Source organism: Zosterops lateralis (genome assembly GCF_965231275.1).
Source record: "Zosterops lateralis genome assembly, chromosome: 6".
Lineage (NCBI taxonomy): Eukaryota > Metazoa > Chordata > Aves > Passeriformes > Zosteropidae > Zosterops > Zosterops lateralis.
Window position 1 is genome coordinate 30,845,067 of NC_139761.1, and position 22,440 is coordinate 30,867,506.

The following is a 22,440-nucleotide window of genomic DNA, read 5'->3' on the forward strand; positions in this document are numbered from 1 at the left end:
ATTTCTGCCATATGCATGTGAAAGAGTAGTTTCCTGGGAGATTTTCCTTGGCTTGTTTTTTTCCCCCACTGTCCATGTCTGTCAACATTATTACTTGTCTCTAATTGTTTTTTTATCTTTTCTTTAAGCTCCTCCTAGCTTTTTCTGAGGACCAATAAAAAAAAATCACCTCAAATATGCATTTGGGTTTTGATACATGCTTCTATGTCTTCATCATAGAAATACAGGCTTGTTTGAGCACATGGCACTGGCTTGTCCCTGCATTAACTGCTTCCTGGCAGAGACTGGGGAGATTTCCTGCTGCTGCCACTCCTCCATTAGTCCAAACTCCAGAATTTGTTCTCGTGACAACATCTGAGCTTTGGGATCAGAGCTATCTCTGTCACACTGCTAGGGTTTAATTTTAATTTGTGCCCTGAAAAACCTGTGGTAGAAGAATACTAAACTTGCAAAGATACAGAGTTGGTATATGAGAACACCAGAGCTCACGCTTTCTGTAAAACCAGAGGTTGGTTAAATGAATTATTTTCTTTCGGTTCTGTTGCAAAATCCAAACAATCAGAAAGTACACTCCTTCTGTGTCAATCCAAAATACTTTTTTTTTTGTTCTAGCCAAGCACTTTTCTTCCTATATATTCACAAAAAATACTTCATTGTGATTTTATTCATTTATTCCATGTAGCATTGGAAACATTTGGTCTTTTCAATTTTTTTTTTTTAATTTAGTTCAGGCTTGGTTTTTCAAAATGAAACTTAAAAAAATATTTCATCATTTATGAAACAAAATATTTTGCCCAAAGAATAGCAAAAAAAGAGATTTTAATTCTTCTGTCTCTTAGCATTTTCAGATTCAACTAGTGTTAGCACAGTAGAAAAAGATATTTTTTATTAATTTTAAAAAAAACCCAAACCTACATTTATATAAGTGCTTATTTTGGTCTGTAGGTAAACATGCATCAGTAGACTGTGTGTACCTAAACAAAACATATTATTTCTGCAGGAGTCCTGCCTGACGACTGTACCTTCAGTGCACACGATAAACAGTGCTCACTAATTATTGAGAGGAGAATATTGTGAGGGGGGAAAGTGGCATTGAAAGGGAAAGTGCTGTTACGTGGTGTTATTACTGGAGCTCTTAGAGGGCCAGTCTTCAAACAATACTTGTTTTGTCATTTCATTAAAAAGCTTAGTTGGGAGATACAGGAGTGTGATAATGGAGTTTGCTGACAGTAAAATGTGTCTCTCAGTAACACAGAAGGCAGCTGTAATGTCCAGGAAGACCTGCATGACTGTAAGAACTGGAATCATATACAAGGGACAAAATTAATTAGTATAAAGTGCAAGTATTCCTCAGGACTAATACTGAGAGTTTCTGAGAGTTAATTTGTGAGCTCACTGACTGGAAACAGCTGTGGTGGGGACACAGTGGTTGATCATAGAATGATTTATGAGTCACTGGTGTAATGTGGCTGTAGGAGAGCAGTGTACCAGGTGACACTGGCTACAGCAGTGTTGGAAAGCAGTTGTGTTATTTGATGGGCAGGAGCTATCTCCCTGCAATAGCTCTTGGCATGCAAGCTCGAGAAAGATGATTTCAGAGTGAAACAAATGCTACAGAAAAAGGTGTACGATTTCTCTGCTCTAATCCAATCTGTCATAATATAGCTGAATATATGACATTTCATTCTAAAAGAAAAGCATTAGCAGGAAAACAGAAACTTTCCATGATGCAGATTAAGCATTCAAAGTTTCTGGCAAAATGGTCAGTAAAATCTGGAGATGAGTGGGTTATCACTTTTCCTACTGTGGCAAGCAATTCAGTAATCTTTAAAATCAATTTGGAACATTTAGGAAAATAATTAGGTCATGTGGTAGCCTGCAATTGAATCTTAGGTTTAGCAACCTATAGCATAAATTAGGTCTGCTGGTTGTATGGTCATACAAGGAGTTTGCTATTTTCTACAGTATTATTACAGCTCCATGAATTATTTACAGTTTATTGCAGTCTGTACTGAATACAGGAATTTTAGCTTCCATTTTACAGTTTCTTATGTTAATAATTAAATTTAGCAAAAGTTGAAAGAAAACCTGTTCGTGTTGTGATAAAAAAAACTAAAGTGTAAGAATAAATTGCAAAGAGTTAAGTCAAATCATGTTGCATGTCCCATGCAAGATATCTATATCCTTGTTTTCCAAATATTTAGAAATTTATATTAAAATCATACTTATCATTAACTTCTGCTGAGGAAACTCAGCTCTGCTACAAGTCAGATCATAGGTGCCTTATTTTTTCTGTTCTTGAATGATACTTAGATTGCAGAATTGTATGGAAGAGGCAATTTAATATCAAGTCCACCATTATGTTTTATAACACTAGTTTAAGCTGTAGCAAAAGACCATATTTCTTTTTGCCCAATTTGTCCCTATCAAATAGAGATGGTTTTTCAAGCAATGCTTTATCTCAAGGTGACTGTAAAGGGTTGAAACTGAAATGATGTTGAGATACAATTGTGCAAAGGACTTAACTAGGTGGAATTAGTGTAATTTGATTGCTGCTCTGATCAGTCACAGTAACTGTGTTCCTGAGCCTCAGTTAGAGGATAAACCCCCAGGGGCTCTATTTCCACTCTACAGGGCTTCAGTGGTAATGCCAGTCTAAGATTGTTGTCTTTGCCGTGCTTGGACATCCCTCACTGCAGTGCTGTATTCCGTGTCCCCTGCCTCATACCTGACCGTGGCACAGGGCTGTGAACGGTGTCAGACAACTGATACACCTTGTGTGTGTCTGTTCTCTTTCCTTTTAACATAAGCTATTCAAGCCCTCCAGTTCACAGAATGACTCACAGAATGCTCTGGCTTAACCTAGAAGAGGGCACATGGACCACCACATGAGTCCAGGAAGGATGAACTTGAATAATTCTTCACAGAGCAGTGACTCACAAAGCATGTCTGTGTTGGACACTAGATGTCTGATCACTGCTTGGGGAGGCAAAAGAGTTTAACTGTGAAATGCAGTTTGGTAAAAGATGCTGTAATCATTACAAAATTACCAGATGAAACAAGTTTTAATCAGGGCAAGAAAATCCACACCATCACCTTGGAGATTTAACAATGTCTGACAAGATTGAGTATAGCTTGATCCTATTATTTTATCTGTTCAGTCTACACAGGTTAGAATGTAGACCACATGATGTATTTTTGTTTGGTTTTACTATTAGAGGTGGTTCTGTCTTGGTAGCTGAAATTTACAGAAATACCCAGCTAGTAGCAAACAGCAGCATGAAGAGTTTCAGCCCAAATATTTGCAGTTTGCTAGTTAAAAACAAGAAGAAAATAATTTCTTATTATGGAAAATCATAAGGATTAGAACATCTACAAAATGCTTACCCTACTGGCATTGCACTTATTGTCCTATTTAAAAAAAAAAAAAAAGCAGGAATATTGTTTTTAAGCTGTGGTTTTACTCTGCCCTTACATGCTCTGCTTTGATTTTGACACTGCATATATATAAGCGCTTCTAAAAAACTCTGATCCGGTAAGTGTTTTGAAAATGGGCTTCTGAGAAATCTTTGTGCCTGACAGGTAGTGATTTTGTAAAATCTGAAAAAACGAGAGCATAAACCTCATCACCAGATACCAGTTTCTTCTTCAACTTTCTTTCTCAGTCATGTGCAAGTTGCTTCTGTTTAGTCAGAATTCCTGAGCAGTCAAACCTGAACTTTTCTCACACTAAGGTGCTGCAGGTTGCACACGTGCCTTTGAGAAGTTTTCCCTCAGATGTTCATTGAAGTCTTGGATTTGAGCCAGAATTCATATGGTCATACACTTCATGTTACATTACCAAACTCACCTGCCATATGCTTTAACAAAAGGGTCATTTTTTGGTACCATTCCTTTCAAAGAGAAAATAAAAATTGGCCATTTTAGCAGATGCACAAATTAGAGTAAAAGCATATCTTTCTTTCTTACATGCTCCTTTTAGGTATGAAAGGCAAGTGAAAATTTACATTTCTTCAATAGATAGACTGTGCCTTTCTGTTTGTATGATATGCAACACCTGACAAGTCAGACTAGATATCTGTAAAATAAATTCTACAACTGAGAGTTATATTTAACTCATGTAACAAATTAGTTGACAGAGAGAAAGGAGTAAATTTCTGTGTTAAGACAAAACAGCATATTATTGAAAAAGCTACCAGTACTTGCTCACGTAATGCAAAATTTATCCTATTAGAAATATTGCTTTGATTTCACTTCTTTCTCTTCCACATGCTCTCACTCTTCTCTTAGAGTAGTAATTTATTTGATGTCTTTTAAGAATTTAACTTTGTACCTTGTAATCTCCATGATTCACTGATTACTTTAAACTTAGCCACCTAAGAACACAAGTAACATTTATAATTCTAAAATTAATTTTAAAAATCAGCCTTAAATTCTAGCCTACTGTCTAGAGTAATCATCTGCATTCTGATTACCACACCTCTGTATACACAAGCATTCAGATGAAAGACCAGGGCTGTGGACCATAAATAATTAGGCACATCTTTTGCTGAGTGCATGAGATAATGCCTAAATAAGAAAGATAAGGCCTAAATATTATTTTTCTGCAGGGTGTCAAAAGATGAGAACAGAGTAGATTATGTATTCTCCTATTCATATCTACTTTAATCCTCAAGCAAAAAATGGAATGTATATGTATGGAACAGGAAAAAAGCCCTTTTATTGAGAGCCTAAGTTGCCCTGTATTCAATAATTAATTACATATTCAAGAGACAATCTCTACTATACTTGGAAGAAAGCAATTTTCAGAGATTACTATAGATAATACATAAAATTTCAGATGTTATCAGCAGTGTTTCTGAGATTTGTAATTATTGATTAAAGAAGAAGCTATGTCAATCAGAATTGACCCAAAGAAAAATACATATCCTTGGGCTCTGAGGAGATCTTAAATAGATGTTCCCTTTAAAGCCTGAGTATGTGTTAGAACTAAAATGAAAAGAGAGGAAAATAATTTTTTTTTAATTTGCATGGTTTTTGTCCAGGTGATACATGACTGGTGAAAGACTGCTTTGCTCTTCGCAAGACTTGTCCAAGTCTGAATGAATGTCTCCAAGTCTCCAAGAATGAATATCATGTCCTTTTGGTAGATCATGTCTTCATCTCATCTTCACCTTGATGAGAAATCATGGAACAAATTTGGACAAACGACATAGGAACCAGAAGCTGCGACTGTGTTGACCATGCCACATTGAGCAAGCCCAGCAAAATCTTGTTTGACTTGGAAGCAAACACTAGAAATCAGGGAGAAAGGTATTTCAATACCAGTGGCCACAAGATCAGAAGGCTAACAGTTAGGAAAGAGTTGAACTCCACCCAGGACTCAGAGATACTTGGTGGTTTTTGTTGGTTGTTTTTTTTTTCTCTGAAAACAGATTTGGGTTGGTTTTTGGGGGATGGGGAAACCAACTGTGTGAATTCTGAAAATTTTTCATTTCTATTTCAAGAGAAATTTCTGTTTATATTGTCTTATGCCAAGTTTATGGTACATCTCTTGTACCAATACTGAACAATATGCCAGCCCTATGTTTTCAGAACCTGGCTAATTGAAAACTTCCCAAGCTCTTGCACAAGAGTGACACACACAGAGCAAAAGAATCCCTTGGCTAGAACAGGGATTGCACTATGTTGACACAAATTGATTCACTTCCAACTCAAAAAGCAGGTAAGTTTCCATCTGGGTTAAGAGTTTGCAGAACAAGAACTCTCATATTGTAAACTTCTCAGATATTGCCTGAAATTATCATATTTTTTCGAGTGGGCTGTTATCCTTTGACAACACTGGCTCACCTTGTATACAATATGAGACATTATAAAGTAGTAGAATATGTACACAGATTTTTACAAGTTTATCATCTGCTGCCCTTCCAGCCCTCAGGTTGTAAAAATATTGTGAGTAACTCACAGCAAGCTTAGGTACACATACTTGTGCAGCAGTTTTGAGCACACAGACAGACCTGATGACTTTGTTTCCTCTCAAAGGAAGTGTTCATGTCTTTGTATATAATTAGCACCACCATGAAGAAGATCTTAGAAGAGAAAGACTTGGTTCTCTTATTAGACTTGTGGTTCACATGGGGGGATGGGGTTGGTAGCGAGGTAGAAGAGAGGATTTTGCACTTAGTCATAAGCAGTGCTGGGAGCAACTAAAACCATTAGTATAGAGTGGCTTCATCTGGGATTCCATTTCCAGCACAGAAGGAGATACTCACAACAGAGAGTGGTTTCAGAGAAATGTCACAGGGCGGAAATTTCATTCTTTTCCAAGCTCTGAACTTAGGAGCTCATTTTCCATTAGGGAACAAGAAAGAAGAATGATAAACTTCCATAAAGAAAAACACCCCCTGTGCATCAAATAACACAATTAGACAGAGATGTGAATTACATTCCTGATGATGAGTGAATTTGTTTTCCTGACAGTTATGTGATATTTTATAATATCTGTCAAGAACTTTGGCATTAAAAGAATATATGGCATACTGAAGAGGCACATAGGCAAGTTCAGTATAAACACCTATATTTGAGGAAATTAACTGTTTTTTAAGGAAATCAATTGAGTTATTATATAGATAATCTGAAAAACAAGCCAGAAATAAAATCATGTATCTCACTACCCTTTTATTGTTATCTCTGTGGTTTTACATTAAATGTAATTTTAATGCTTGTTTCTTCTCTTGTTGCATAAAGTGCAGCATAATCAGAAGGACCCACTTAACTAAAATGTATCTGAGAAGTCTTGATATATCTGATTTTTCAGCAAGTAATACACAGCAAAACAAAGAAAACCTTTTTCCTCTTACATTTTCAGTGGTAGTTAGCTAAAAATAGAGACAAGCAGCTATTCAATTTGCAACCTGGTTTTAATAGGATGCTATTTAGGACACTAAAAAGCCAGAAGGATTTTAATGGGGTTGCTGATGATTTACAAATTAATTAGGCTCGCTATCATTAAAAATAAGGAAATAGAGAGAGTCATGATAATAATGGATGAGAAACATATTCATATCCACAGACAGGAGTTTTGAAAATCTTTAAGCAAGTGAAATCGGAGCATTTAAAACCTTAAATGTACAGCTGGACTTTGTTTTTAAAAGTGGTAGTCACTGTAGTTATTGCAATTTTGCCCGCACTTGATTGGAAAATCCAGGTCTCTGGGGTGCTTATTAGTGGCTACACCAGTTATTCTTGGTTCTGACTATTGCTGTGCATCAGGTCCCACATACTTTGAGATTATCAGTCAAAATGGCATTTAAATTCAAACAGCTCCTAAAACACTATGGCCCTTCTTTTAAATATTAAATGCTATTCCAGCCAACTTTATGGAATCCATTTAAATTAAAGGCTCAGGTCTCAGTAGCAGAAGTTAAACTGTAACAGTCTGACTGTGCTGACACATGAGCCAACAGCAATGTGTCCCTGTTGCCAATGGAATCCTGGGCTGCATTAGGAAGAGCATTGGCAGCAGGTCGAGGGAGGGGATCCTGCCCCTCCATTCAGCCCTGGTGAGGCCTGACCTGGAGTGCTGTGTCCAGTTCTGGGCTCCTCAGGGCAAGAGAGACAGGAGCTCCTGGAGCAGGTCCAGTGAAGGGCAATGAAGATGATGAGGGGATTGGAACAGGTAATTTATGAGGAAAGGCTGAGGGAGCTGGGCCTGTTTATCCTAGAGAAGACTGAGAGGGGATGTTATCAATATATACAAGTATCTGAAGGGTGAATGGGATGGAGCCAGGCTCTTCTGGATGTTGCCAATAGGACAAGAGGGACAGGAAGTTCAGCCTGAACATGAGGAAGAGCTTCTTTACTGTTCAGGTGACCAAGCACTGGAATAGGTTGCCAAGAGAGTTGTGGTCTCCCTCACTGGAGCTATTCAACACCTACCTGGATACAATCCTGAATAACATGCTCTAAGAGGTTGGAGTAGATGATTTCCAGTGGTCCCTTCCAGCCTCAACCATTCTGTGATTATATGATTCTGTAACAGCTGCTGGTGGGATCATTTTCAGCATCTGAAGCCCTGTAACTCCATTCTTTTATCCTGTGCACACCTCATCCTTGTACCCCATCCCTGGGCTGGCCATGTAAATCCAACAGAGCTACCCTGTCCCGTGCAGAAGCCATGTCTCTCCATCATGGGACTGTATTTCAGAGGGGCAGGAAGTGCAGATGGGTGGAAGGTCAGGACCAGCAAGCCATGGATCTAACTCTGCTTGGCTTCCTGCGCTCAAACCCTTCATACTAGAGCACATAGTGAAGTGGAGAGGGAGGTAACTTGGCAACATGACTGCCTTATGGCCATGCCATGATTCAAAATTCCTGGGGATTTGATTTGGAGCCTTTTTGTGTGGACAGTTAGAAGGTCTGGGTTTAATTCTATCATATGTCACACAGGTCTAGAAGCACTGAACACAGTATTACCTACATACTTCTAGAAACTAACATAACAAAGTCGTTTTCTGAGTATGTACTGTTAAGGTTTTAAAGTCTAAAATATTTTCATTAATTTTAATTATGGTAAATTTTGAGTTTAAACTGGACATTAAATACACTGAAAATAGATCTTGGAAAAATTAGTAGAAAACTAGGAGTCACCATCAATGGAAAATAAAGAAAAAACAGTTATTCTATTCCAGTTTAAGAAAAACCCAAACCACACAAAACCACTCTTGTTAAGGACCACAAGTTACCTGTTGCTTTCTTCATGTTGTTCTTTTCATAGTCAGTCATGTAACAGACATTAGTCTGGCATCATGTGTTTGAATCTCAGTAAATGACTTGAAGAGAGTGGGAAGGATTTTATTTAATCAAAAAACAGCAGGTGGAAAGTGACTTGGTAAAGATGACAGCTGACTGGAAAAAAAAAAAAAAAAGCAGCTACCTACTCTTTACCCAAATGCCTACTCTTTGGAGCAGCTGAAACTGAACAGTTTGACAGTAAAGGATGCAGCTTGTTTTCCTTCATGCTCTATCATCTCACCCAGCAGTATTAGCAGCATACATCAACCAGACTGTCTTCAACAAAGAACATGCTAAACATTCACAAGTTGTTCGGCATCAGATATGCTGTAATGCACTAACTGCTCAAAGTCGAGGACCTCTCCAAACATGCCTTTTGTTTTGCAATTAGTTTATGGTTTCTCAAGCAGGAAGTCAGCTTCAGGGGTGGTGGTTTTTCTGCAGCTAAGATAATCAACATAGGAATTGTCTGATCTTTGAAGATTTTTAAACAGATATTTTTGTGCAGTCGATAGAGTTAAGCATGTCTGAGTCTACATGAAAATTTCTCATAAAGCTATAAATAAATGACTCTAGAAGCTTCTAATGATAATTTCTTGACATTCCATCATTGTCGAGTTATTTCAATATGTATGTTTTAATTCTGTCTTGAGTATTTGTATGTTTATGAATGATTGAAACCAAACAGAAGAAATAGTATGCTTATGCAATAATATGCTAACATATTTGCTTTCTCTTGTCCTGATTTTGGCTGAGGCAGAGCTCATTTTCTTCTCAGTAGTTGATGCAGTGCTGTGTTTTGGATTCAGTAAGAGAATAATGCAAATAAAACACTGAAATTTTGGTTGTTGCTAAGTCATACTTACCCTAAGTCAAAGACTTCCCACTCTGCTCTGCACTGGTACAGCCTCATCCTGAGTCCCATCTGCAGATTTGGTCACTGCAATATAAGAAAGACATTAAGGTATTAGAGAGCATCCAGGGGAAGCAGCAAAGATAGTGCAGGGCCTTGAGAGACAGCCATATGGCTCAGGTCACTTGGCTTGTTGAGCCTGGAGAGGATCCCTGAGAGGGGACCTCATCACAGCCTGCAGCTTCATTATGAGGGGAAGAGGAGGGGCAGGCATTGATCTCTTCTCTGTGGTGACAGTGACAGGACCCAAGGGAATGGCCTGAAGTTGTGTCAGGGAAAGTTTAGGTTGGATATTAGGGAAAGGTTCTTCACCCAGAGGGTGGCTGGTCACTGGAACAGGCTCCCCAGAAAAGTGGTCACAGCTCTGAGCCTGGCGGATAGGAAACTTTGGACAATACTGGCAGGCACATGGTGTGACTCTTGGGGATGGTGCTGTGCAGGGACACGAGTCGGACTTGATGTTCCCTGTGGGTCCCTTCCAACTCAGCATACCTGTGATTCTGGACTTTTCAGTGTCTCATCCTCCAGTGAGGAGGTACACAAAAGCTGGGAGGAAGCATAGCTGTCCAAACTGCCCAAAGAGATATTCCATAATGAAAAAGTTATGCCCAATATACAAACTGGAGGGAGTTACCTGTAATAGGGCCAGTTGTGGTTCAGAAATGGGCTGGGCATTGGTCAACATGTCGTGAGAGATTTTATTGTCAGCACTTGTGTTTCTTGTGTTTTATCTCCTTCTCATTTACTACTACTATTATTATTATTATTATTATTATTATTACTATTATTATTATTATTCCTTTGTTTCAATCAATAAACTGTTCTTATCTCAACCCATGAGTTTTATTCTCTTTTCTTTCCTGATTCTCCTCCTCATCCCATCAGTGGGGGGAAGGGGAAGTGAGCCAGTGGCTGTGTGGTACTTTGTTGCCAGCTGGGGCTAAACCATGAACATGAATAGGGGAAGTTTGCTTGTTTGAGGATTACACAATGGAAGTTATTTAAATAAGTATCTGACTGATAAAAGAAAAATTCCTACAGCAGTCCTACAGCTGTGACACTGAAGCTGGTGGATGCCAGTCTTCCATTCCTGGCAAAATTTCTTCCAAGAGCATTTGCAATTCATAACCTGTTTCCGTTGGAAATGTCTCACCCTCCTTTTCTCTACTTCCTTCTGCCAAAAACAAATACCACAATCTGAAAAGTGAAGTATTTCATTATTTTGTTGTATTCCTTTTTTATTATTTCTTATCTATTCTTGAAGGAAACATGGATTATAAACATTTACGTAATAGAATACAGGACTCACAAGATACTGTGGCAACTTAAGAGTAAATTAAAATTGGATGTAGTGTGGGAGGCTAGGATGACACGTAGTGTTTTCACCTTGACAGCCTTTCACTGGAGGTGGCACAGCAAAAGATCTTGACACATCTTGACATCAGCATGAATGCCTTCAAGTGGAAGGCAGGTAATTGTTTTCAACGCAGTAAGAATCTAAACTGATCAGTAGTCATGAGACAAAAAAAAAAAAAAAAAAAAAAAAAAAAAAAGGATGAGTTTCTGTATTTCCTAGGTGAGTGCTGATCTTATGTGTATTTTTAGAGGGAAAATAAGTAGCTAAAAATAAAATATTTTTTTAAATAGCACATATAAAAATAGCTATATATATATTTAGAACTGCTTTTACTAGAACAGTAAAGATGTTGAAAAGGTCCAGCATGGTAATTTGAAAATTGAAATATTTGGAAATGATAAAAACAGTGCAATTCCAGAGATCACAAAGAATGGAAGAAATTTAAGTATACAGCAGTAGGTTCCATTTGAATGTTTCATTAGCTGTCTCATGAAGCTTTTCTGCTCTTTTTTCTTCTGAGCTGTTGCCTTCTCATTCTTAATGTATTTAGCCTTTTTCAGTTTTCTGAAATAATTGAAAGTAATAAATGAGCAGACAAGTCTAATATTTTAAAAGAAACAGTTTTCATACATGAAATTTGAAGTTTATTTGGCAGGGATTGCTGACTATGTTACATTTAAACATTCGGTTATCATTCAAGGTGAAGAGAGATAACACAGTTAAAATAAACATACTGTAATATTTAGGTAATAAGGCTAGAAGAATATATGATGAGATGTAATAAAGAAATTATTAACTACTGAACAACACTTAGCTGGGAAGTGCAGTTTGCAAAGCCTGCAGGCTTGCACAATGAAGCCACATACATGTGTGCCAGCACAGGAGGCTGCAGAGCCATGGGTTCCTAAAACTACACACGTTCCACTGCAGAATGATCTAGTGATCATTCTACCTAGAGATACATTACATTTGTAATTTGTTAGAATTTTAAGGCTATTGTGACAGTACTTTGATACTACTGATATGTAGTGAACAATGCTCCTGTAACATTTAAATCCTTTAGCACCCTTCAAACATTCAAAAAACCAAAGGACATTAATTGTGTAGGCATTGCTTTAAGCTTAAAAACCTTTTTATGCAAGAAATTAAGCCTTCATCAAGGAAATAACTGTTGAAATCTTAATACCTCTCAATGACAGCCACATTTGAAGAGCAATTTTATAGCATAATGATCCTTGTTGCATAATTTGGACAGACTTTTGTTCTCATTTTAATTTCCCATACACTGCTTGCTTTACCATCTCTCCTTCCCACACTGATTAAATGGGAGAGAGCAAAAGTCAGGAGAGAAAAAACATCAAGTTTGGGCCTGAAGATAAACTTCTAAAGGCTTCAGCACAGCTCCTACTTCAGACATGTGATGGTATCATATCCTTCTGAGAAACTTGTGACAAGTTTGTGACACAAGACATGTTTAGCGTCTCATCTAACTTTTGCCTCGGGGTCTGCCCAAGTCAATGCCTTTGTACTTGCAACTGACAGGATTTCAGCAGGTGAGCCGAGCCCTAGACATACTTTTTGAAGCACTTCTGATCTTAAGTATTCCATAAATGTGGAGTAATACAAGAATAATTTTAATTTCCTTTCCACATGCAGAATTATACCAGTCTGAAGCTTTTATTTCCTCACAGGAAAGTTGTATTAACTGTTAAACTCTAGATCCACAGGTCTTCAAAACGAATGCTTTGTCCCAGTAATGCATCCTCAGCATGATGGCTTCAATGGATCAAAAACGTATCTTTTCAGAGAAGAAACCTCTACTGGGTTTATATAGCAAGGTTTTGGCAGCAAGGGGACTACAATGAAGGTTCCTGTGAGGAGCTGCTAGAAACTTCCCCCATGTCTGACAGAAACAATGCCAATCACCTCCAAGATGAAACTGCCTCTGGCTGAGTCCATCAGAGACACCCGTAATGCCTCTGGGATAACATATTTAAGATGGGTGAAAAAACTGCTGCAGAGCAGTAGCTGGAGATGGGATTGAGAATATGCAAAGGAAACAGTTCCGCAGACACCATGGTCAGTGAAGAAGCAGGGAAGGTGGTGCTCCAGGCACTGTGAAATCTCCTGGTGGCCCATGTAAAGCCATGGTGAGGCAATCTGTCCGTCTGTTGCTGCTGTCCATGGTGGAACAGATGTCCACATCCAGCTGATGAAGGACCCCACGCCAGAGCTGGTGGATGGCTGAAGGAGGTGGAAGTCCACATTGCAGCAAGCTCCTGGCAGCACCAGTGCCCCCATGGAAAGAGAAGCCCAAGCTGGAGCAGGTTTGCTGGCAGTCTTGAAACCCTGAGAAGAAAGGGTAATATAATATAATAATGCTGTATACTGCTCTACTTTGAGGGATGTTCCAAGATCTCATTGGAAAACCTTATTTGACCATAGCACTAGTGAATGTAAAAATTCCCCAAATTTTCTTGTAAAAGCTCTTATCTCTATATTTTTGAATACACCACCTCAGACATTCCACTGCTTCTCCTTCTCCTTCCCTTCACTCTCAGATCTAGTTTAAAAATCACACAACTCAATATCCAGCATAGGCAGAACAGACAACTGGGGATACAAGTATCATAAAGGCACCCCAGGACATTGCCAAATAGCTGTTTATTTTTCTTAACTCAATTTCAAACTGGTGTAATAGAGTTGGGATGTTACAACTGCTTGAAAAACTATAGTTTTTATTTGCAAAGTATTTTTTCCTGCTCCAGTCTCTACCTGCAAATAAAACAGAAGCATGCTAAAAAGCTCACCTAAAGAATATTAAAATATTTGACAAATGGTGTTGACAAAATTTGGATAATCCTGTCACTTTAAGTGTCTCCTGCAAAAGGTAAAAAAAATTACATACACATTTTTTAGTAAAAAAAATCCCATACATACTATCATAACATGTTTCTTCTTACATAAATAGTGAACAGAAAATACACAGTATGAAAAGTTCTGATATATTTATCCAGTCACAGCTCCCTCTTGTGTAAGTCATCATTACTACAAAAAACTAAGTTGGAATAGAGATTGTTTAAATTTTATGGTAGCTATTTACTTGATTCGTTTATTTTTATTTTTCTCATATTTAGAGAAATTTAGTGATGTTTTAGAGTAAAAACTTTGTATTTTCATGCCATTTCAATGCCAGGAGAGATAATAATACTTACAGTAAGGTTACACTAAAACCACATATAGAGAAATATTACTTTTGTACAGTTACATTATTTTGACATCCATAATCAAAATCATGGAGGTTTACTTAAGAAAATTTATATCTAATCTGTCTTTTTTTACCGCTGCTTTATTCTATATATTTTGTTAGAGGGGTTTTTTTTCCGTTTACATTTTGCTGACATTTGGAAAAAGTCTAGCTATTCTCTTTTTATTCTCTAGCTTTTGTGTCCCTAAGTGTTCAGAGCACTGTAACAAGCTTATCATTCTGTGTCTAAGCTTTGTGGTAATCTTAGTCTTTCTCTCAGTGAAATAAGAGTCACTTTAGAACTAGTAACAGAAAACTTGGAAAGCCTTGGAAAGCCTTTTTTTTGGCACAGTGCTTTTTTTCTGACTTCACAGAAAGACTGCATTTGGTTAACTGTACTGTTGTTGCTGGCACTTTAGAGTTACTTCAGCATAGGAAAAAAACCCTCAAAAACAAACAAAAAAACAAACCCAACAAAAAAAACCCCAAAAAATTTCAAAAAAAATCAAAAAATTAAAAAAAAAAAAAATAAGGGAAAAAAAGGGAAAAAAGGAAGCAGTTCTTCCTCTAGTGACAGAGTGCAAAGCCCAGAATGACCCTACTGCAGGAGGGGTCTGAGTTCACTGTACAGAACGGTCAAGGGAACCCAAATTTACAAAGTACACGCCAAACTTGGTGCTAACAGTTCAAGTGGCACTTAAACTGCAGTGCGGCTTTGTCAGCAGGTGATGGAAATACTGGGTGGCCTCGGGCAGACCTGCACAGAGCCCAGGTAATGCAGGGAAAGCGGCGCCAGTGACGGAAGCACATAGGAAGAATATTGTTTTTATGCCGATACCCGACATTCCCCGGCCATTAGGTAGGGTAGAAGAGTCCAGTTTACCCACAAAACTGCCGTGGGCGGCTGCTTTTATTTGAAACTTATTTTCGAAGAAAGAGACACTCGTTTCTAAGTGACCAACCCACTGAACATCCCCAAACTCGGTTACACGGGGCCGACGCTTGTGGGGGCGAGGGGGGGCACGTATTGGGGATGATGGGATAAGGGACGGCGAAACTGAGAGGATATGGGATGTCGGGATGATGGAGATGTGGGAATTGAAGGCTGAGGGCGATGCGAGCACTGAGGTATGAGGGCGATGCGGGCACTGAGGGCTGAGGGCGATGTGGAGATTGAAGGCTGAGGGCGATGCGGGCACTGAGGGCTGAGGGCGATGTGGAGATTGAAGGCTGAGGCGATGCGGGCACTGAGGGCGATGCGGGCACTGAGGGCTGAGGGCGCCCCCACTGCTCCCCGCCCCCCGGCCCTTAGGCGCCCAGCGCGATTGCCCGCGGGGGCCTTGCCCGGCCCGGAGGAGGCGCACGGGGCAGGCGCGGCAGGGCAGCCCCAGGCGGCCGTTGGGCGGCGGGGCCTGATTTCGAACAGCGAACGGGCCAATGGGAGGCGCGGGCGGGGCCGCGCGGCGGGTTCGATCCGGGCTGGGAGCGGGGCCGCCATGGCGCCCGGCGGGCTCTGAGCGGCGGCGGGAGAGGGCTGGGCTCGGGTACAGGGCGGGCGGCGCGGGGATGGCGGAGCAGAGGCGGAGGCTGGTGCGGCTGGCGGTGCTGGAGGAGCTGCGGGTGTCGTACGGGATTAAGGTGAAGAGCGGGAGTTGCCTGGCAGCGGCCAAGGCGCCGGGAGCAGCGGCGGCGGCGGAGGTGAGCGGGGCTCAGAGGGGGGCGGAGGTGAGCGGGCGGGGGAGCCAAAGCTCACTCGGGCCCGGGGGCTGCTCCTGTCGCCGGGAGCGCTGGTTCGGGCAGCAGTGCCATTCCCTAAAGCAGCGGCTCCTGGCACTCCTAACAGAGCATCACGTCCCGTAATGGGGAAAAGAGCTTTTTCCTCTTTCTTTCAGCCCCGGGGGCCGTTATAGAGCCGTGTTGTGGTTCAGGGCGGTGATGGCTCGGTGGCGCTGGATGCCCCGCCCCGGCAGCTGGGACTCGTGTTGTCGGGCCGGATGGCGGGGGAGATGTTGTGTTCCTCTTTTGTCCGTGGGCCTGCTGGCCCCCGAAACACGCTCGCCTCTGTTCCCTGCCCGCCCCTTTTCGTGCTTCACCGTGACCGATGTCACAAGGTCTCTGTGTAACCGGTGTGGCACAGAGCTGAACATCCTCACACTGAGCTTGCTGTAAGGCTGAGGAGACATCTCAGGCACAATGCTGCGCTAATCCGTGGTCAATATGAGCTAAAGAAGTTGGCAAGATTTGCTTTCTCCCTTTCAAAACAACTTAGCTCAAGCACGAGTAAAGTTAGAATTAGTTTTCTTCCCTTTGTCAATATCCAATATTATGGTTCTAGACTTTCTTTCCTTTTCCATTTGAAGGGAAGATAATAAAAACTGTGACCAATATAGGTATGTCTTGATAAAAGTTGACGATGTTGTTGTCTGTAGTGCTTAAACTGTATACTAGGAAGAAAATGTACTTAACTACTGAACGAGGTAGGAAAAGCTATAGAAAAACATTTGTTTTGCCAAGGCATATTTTATTTCTGTTATGGGTGAACAGACATTATTTTATTAGCTTTATTATTTATTAACAAGAAATTAAATCACAATTACTGATACTTCAGACAAAACCTAGTGAAGTGAGCATATCAGTTGGGAATTTTAAATGTTGAATTCCAAACCACTGGAATTTCCTAGTATGTAATCTTGTACATACAGAAAAAACGTTCTCTCTTGGAGTTAATTTTCTTTTTGTAGTTTTAGTAGGAACCTGGAACACAATGACAGTTGTGCTGCTTCTCTTTTCTGACTCTGTGATGTTTGTTTTCTGTAGGACAGATTAGATTGGGTCTAATGGTTAGTTACTGATTAACTGTTTTCCTACCATGGACAGCACGTTGAATTTCAGCAATGAATGACTAAGTGTTTGCATTCAGCTCTAAGAACAAACTGGCATGATCCCAGTCCTGGCTGGGAGAGGGACTGGCTTGCATGTTCTGTAAACATGAATATAAAAAAGTGAAGTAGAAGTTGTTGATGCCACAGGTGAACATCAATAGTAATGACTGATGAGATTTACTTATTTTCTAATACGTAACATACTCTAATGTCTTGCCATAAGGCAGTAGGCATCAGGTTTCTAAGAACAAATGCTAAGTGTGATGTTCAGAACAGTTGTCTAGATTGTTCTGTTGAGTTTAATCCTTCCCCAAAGAGCAATCTTGAGTGTCTGAGATGAAGAAAAAATTATTAAAAGAAAAGTTTTTTCAATTGTCTTGTGTTGATTTCTAAGAAAAATAGGATGTAGTCAATTTGAAAAACTAAGGTGAGATTCCAAAACAATTTGGTTAATATCCTTACTGATTTATGAGTCCTATAAGAAACACTTCTTATTTTACAAGCAGTTAGTTCAAACATACTGCAGAAAAGCTTTCTGCTCTTTCACAATCATCTAAGTTGTTACTGTAACTAGAATCAGCGTCGTTTTAGATCTCTGCAGACAACAGTGATTTTCTAGACAATACCTCTTATCTGTCTTATCCAAAGACTTTGTTTTTTGTCTTAACTACCCTTATATCTACTTGTGGAATGTATGCTTCTTTGTAATATGTAGTTGATAATTAGATCAACTTTCAAATTACATGATTTGAATTTTGTATTTCAGGGTAAAATCTTTGGAATATCTTTTCATGCGTTGCCACAATCACTTGTGCCAGAATATGGTCATATTCCAAGGTAAATTAACAGTGTGTTTTTAGATTTTGTGCTTGCTTTGCCCTCCTTATGGTATTGAACCCTTGTCAGAAGAAGGAATGCAATTATTTGTTCCACACCTGCTAGAGCTTCTGGGGGTTATAAGAATAGAAAAGGAGGGTTGAAGAAGTTAGGAAATTCAGAGTTCTTATTCAGTTGTATTTCTTTATATTCTTGTCACTGGGGAAAATTATTCTATATTCTATTTAAGTTTTACAATAAACGGTGAAATGGTTTTCGTGGAAAAAACCCAAGCTTTATTCTGGGCATCAGAGCTATGTTACTGTTCTTTTCTCAGCTTTCTCGTTGATACATGTGAATATTTGGAAGAATATGTCCATACTGAGGGACTCTTCAGAAAGTCTGGATCTCTTGTTCGATTAAAAGCTTTAAAGGTATTCTCTAAAGCTCCTCTTCTCTTTTTTTAAAAAAAGCTGCATTTCACTTGAGCATGTTTTAATTTTCGGACTCTTTTCAGTCATACTCAGTTTTTAACACTGGAAGTAGGTTGGTAACATTGCCTGCTTTAGAAATGATAGGCGATCTAGTCCAGAAGCTAGCAGGCTTCCCTCCCTTTTTGTTTTCCTTTTAAATATTTTGTCTTCCAGGTGATGAGAATAGTCTGGGACTGAACAAACTCATTAGCAATTGTGCACATTGGATGATATGAGGATATTTGTTTAGCAATGTTCTGTGGCTGGAGGGAAGATGGGAAACCTCTCAATTAACACACATAGTCCAACAACCTTGCCTGTGTCTCACTGTAGATAATGTACCTGGGTAAAACATGACAAGGCTGAAACTAACCAGGGGGCAGATATGACTGTCTGTTGTGACATGGGCTAGAGCATTACTGCCTAAATTTAGAAATCTGACAATATGTTGAAGACTTAAAATTGTGTTTCTTATGAAAAATTTCAGAGTAAACTGGATCAAGGTGAAAACTGCCTCTCAGCTGCACTGCCATGTGATGTTGCAGGGCTCCTCAAACAGTTCTTTAGAGAGCTGCCAGAACCCATCCTCCCACCTCACCTGCAGGAAGGCCTGTTCAAAGCTCAGGGGCTTGGAAATGAGAAGAAAACTGCAACTGTGTTGCTGTCCTGTTTGATGGCTGACAGAACAATTGCAGCTTTGAGATACTTTTTCAACTTTCTGAGAACTGTGTCCTTAAGGTCAGTGTAGAGGGTGTGGTATAAACAGCTCTGAATTCCCTTAATCACTTCTCTGCCTATGCGAGTGCTGTAACTTTCTGTGAGTAATTTGCCATTTTAAACTTTCACTAAATTCAGCCACAGTCTTTTATTTCATAAATCCAAGGTTTTCTTTATGAAAACTTAATTAACTGGAGATTTGCCTTTGTTCAAGCTTTGTTCATAATTTGATACCTTGCATTCCCTAAAACTGAGGGGGTTTTAGAACTTCTTGATTTCAGTAACATAGTTGTGCAGTTACCTGGCCTGGAATGCATAAATCTATCCATTAATCATGTTATGTAAGCACTCCAGTGAATGAGTCCATTTTTATTTTTTTAACTGTATTTGTCTTATTTGGTCTTTTCTTTCTCCACTGTTTGTATTCTGACAATTTGAATAAAAAAAGCCTTTTCTTGTTAAGATCCAATGAAAACAGAATGGATAGCAGTAATCTGGCAGTGATTTTTGCTCCCAACCTCTTGCACTCGAATGAAAATGAAAAGATGTCCTCTAGTACAGAAAAAAAAATTCGCTTGCAAGCTGCTGTTGTGGAAACACTCATTGACCATGCAGCAGAAATTGGTAAGATGATAAATGCTTATCAACATGTCCCAACGCACCAACCTGTGTACAGCTTTGCTTTCAACTTTCAAGAATAATGTAAAAAATACTTCTCTACTATTCCAGGACAAGTACCAGAATTTATCTTGGAAAAGATTCCTTCAATGTTAGGTGTCGATGTGTTTCAATCTACTCCCTCACTGTGGGGCCATGAAGACAGTGAAAATGAATCTCCCAGTGAATGCAAGAGAAGGAGGCACCGAAGTGTAGGGGGTAGGTATGTTTTGTGAAACTTTCAAAACCAAAAACAGTATTGAGACTTCAGGTAGTCTGATCCTTGCTTCTTCCACAAGCAGAACAGATGTCTTCCAAACTGGTTGGGTTTGATGTGCAAAATCTATATGACTTCAGTAATCATATTATTATATATTTACTCTGTGTTTCCTTGTCTGCTAAAGAAGCTATTTTGGATTTCTGTAACCAGATTAATATTCTGGCTTTTTGTTTAGTCAACTTCAGATCCTGTTGCAGAAGGCTAAAGGGTTGGTTTTTTTGTTGCTGTTAGTAATTTTCAAATGGTACTTTAATATATACTTTGAGAAGTCAGGTCACGAGAAAGCAGGGATGCAAATGGCAAGTGTGTTTTGAATTAGAGTAGGTAATTTGTGTTTTGAAGTGTAAATCTGAATTGGATATTATTGGATACCGTGTGTTCTGGTGTCATGGATCCGGGATTTTGGGTGAATGTTTTTCAGTTTTCAACAGGGTTGAGTTGGGGTTTTTTGCTGGATATGGACAATCAAATGGTACATTCTCAGTTCTGCACTCTCTTAGAGGAGATACTATGGAACATGTATGTTCGACTTCATTAAAATCCACTACAAAGGGATCTTTTATGTATTGCTATGAAAATATAAATATTTATTTAGCTTATGTACCTGGAGTATTAAACCTGACAGTAGCTGAAATTGAGGCTGTGTGATTGTATGTTTAGCTATGGCATGGTTTTTTGTGTGTTGTACTTCTCTGCTCTGTTTGTTTGTTGGGGTTTTTTGTTTGGTTTTTTAAAATAATTCTTATTTTAAGGAAAATAGATTTTCAGCTATTGTGAAAGCAATAAAAACTATGTGATGGGAAGATCTGGGCTATGATATTCTGTACATAAAACAACCATTTAAACTGATTTGCTTTCTTTCTCCTTCAAAAAAATACAAGTTAAACTTGGGTTGAAAACAGCAAGACAAGCTTCAGATTTAAATTTGATTGCTCGGTGTGTCTTGCATTTCAGATATTGTTAGTGGAGCATTGAATAAATTTAAATCTAACAGAACACCCTCCACTACACCTCAACAAGACAGAAGTGGTAGGTATTGATGTATTCGTACTGACTAAAGCCCATGCAGTATCTTCTGGATTTGTTAACTATATTCAACAATTTTTTTGACTAAAGAATTAGAACTTAGTTGAAATTTTAAATTATTTAAAATGGAATATAGCTACATATTTTTTGAGGATACTGCATTTACTGTAGTTCTTGGAGCAGCTGCAATCACTGCAGTAGTGGGCTGTGTGGTTTAGCTCTGTGGGGATTACCCAACCAAACTTGTGCTTTTTAGCTAATGAATCACTAAAGCTTCAGTGCAGTAGTGCAGCATTTTATCATCTTCAGAATGAATCTGCGAGGACTAAAATTCTTTCACACTTACTGTCTCTAAAACTTACAGAAGATGACTATACATTTACTTCCTCCTAATACCTATATTGTTTTATTGATGTGTGGGTTTGCATTTTCCTTTCTGGTGCTCTAAACTTGCAAAAAACCCAACAAAATAAAAAATCAAACCCTAAGCTATACTGATTGCTTTGCCTGTTTGAAATGCATGCACTTTGACTAAGCTTTTGCAACAAGTTTTTTTTCAGAGTTAAAAAAAAACACTCAAAACAGCTTTTTACTTACTGAACTGTCCAACTTTTAAGTTATTATTGCAAATTTGATTTTCTTAATTTCAGTCCTTTCATCAGTGACTCCAGTGGTCCTTACTCCAAGTACCAAGCGGAAGCTTCCAACTGATTGCTCTCACGGTTTGTCCAGCAAGAAGAGACGATCTTTTAAACATAGTTTTGCCTTTGAGTTTTTACCAAGTAGCATATTTAACAGCAGCTCAACACCAGCATCAGGTACAGTGCCATCACTTTTTCCTTGCTGCTTGTAGTGGTTGGTGGTGGTTTTTTTAGGAGTGAAGCCATTTGTTCTTGTTAGACAGTCATTGATGCTCATTGCTGAAGTGTTCCTTGCACTACTTCCCCATCTTGGTAAATATGTTTATGTTCATTGGTGACTCATGTTATGTGATGGAGCAAAAGCCAAATTCTTTCTTGTTTTTTTTTGTTCTCTTAATCTCTCATACTTGCAATACTTTTACCTTTTTTACTCTGTATATATCACTGAGGTTATACTCCTGTTTCTTTCTTGGTGCACAAATCCATGAGACTGCCTATGCTTCCAGCCTTTTGAAAGTTGTTCTGTCTCCTAAATGCTTAAATAGCTGATCTTAGCTCTATGTGAAATGTAATTGTTGCTTTTATAAAGCTTCTTGTGTCCTGCCACCTCTTGTTTTTCCTCTAGATCTACATCTCAA

The 22,440-nt window shown here is 39.0% G+C and overlaps 1 protein-coding gene across 1 annotated transcript in view; it reads left to right on the forward strand.

The window, feature by feature from the left end:
- Positions 1 to 15,876: 15,876 nt before the first annotated feature.
- LOC310910146 (rho GTPase-activating protein 11A-like) overlaps positions 15,877 to 22,440 on the forward strand; it is a gene marked incomplete at its 5' end in the record, with an annotated part of 42,836 nt that continues 36,272 nt past the window's right edge. Inside the window, 8 exons of the mRNA XM_083862603.1 lie at positions 15,877 to 16,008; positions 17,959 to 18,029; positions 18,346 to 18,442; positions 18,969 to 19,219; positions 19,662 to 19,822; positions 19,928 to 20,074; positions 21,090 to 21,164; positions 21,812 to 21,979. Coding sequence (XP_083718729.1) covers positions 15,877 to 16,008; positions 17,959 to 18,029; positions 18,346 to 18,442; positions 18,969 to 19,219; positions 19,662 to 19,822; positions 19,928 to 20,074; positions 21,090 to 21,164; positions 21,812 to 21,979 — 1,102 coding nt within the window. The remainder of the gene's footprint in view (positions 16,009 to 17,958; positions 18,030 to 18,345; positions 18,443 to 18,968; positions 19,220 to 19,661; positions 19,823 to 19,927; positions 20,075 to 21,089; positions 21,165 to 21,811; positions 21,980 to 22,440) is intronic.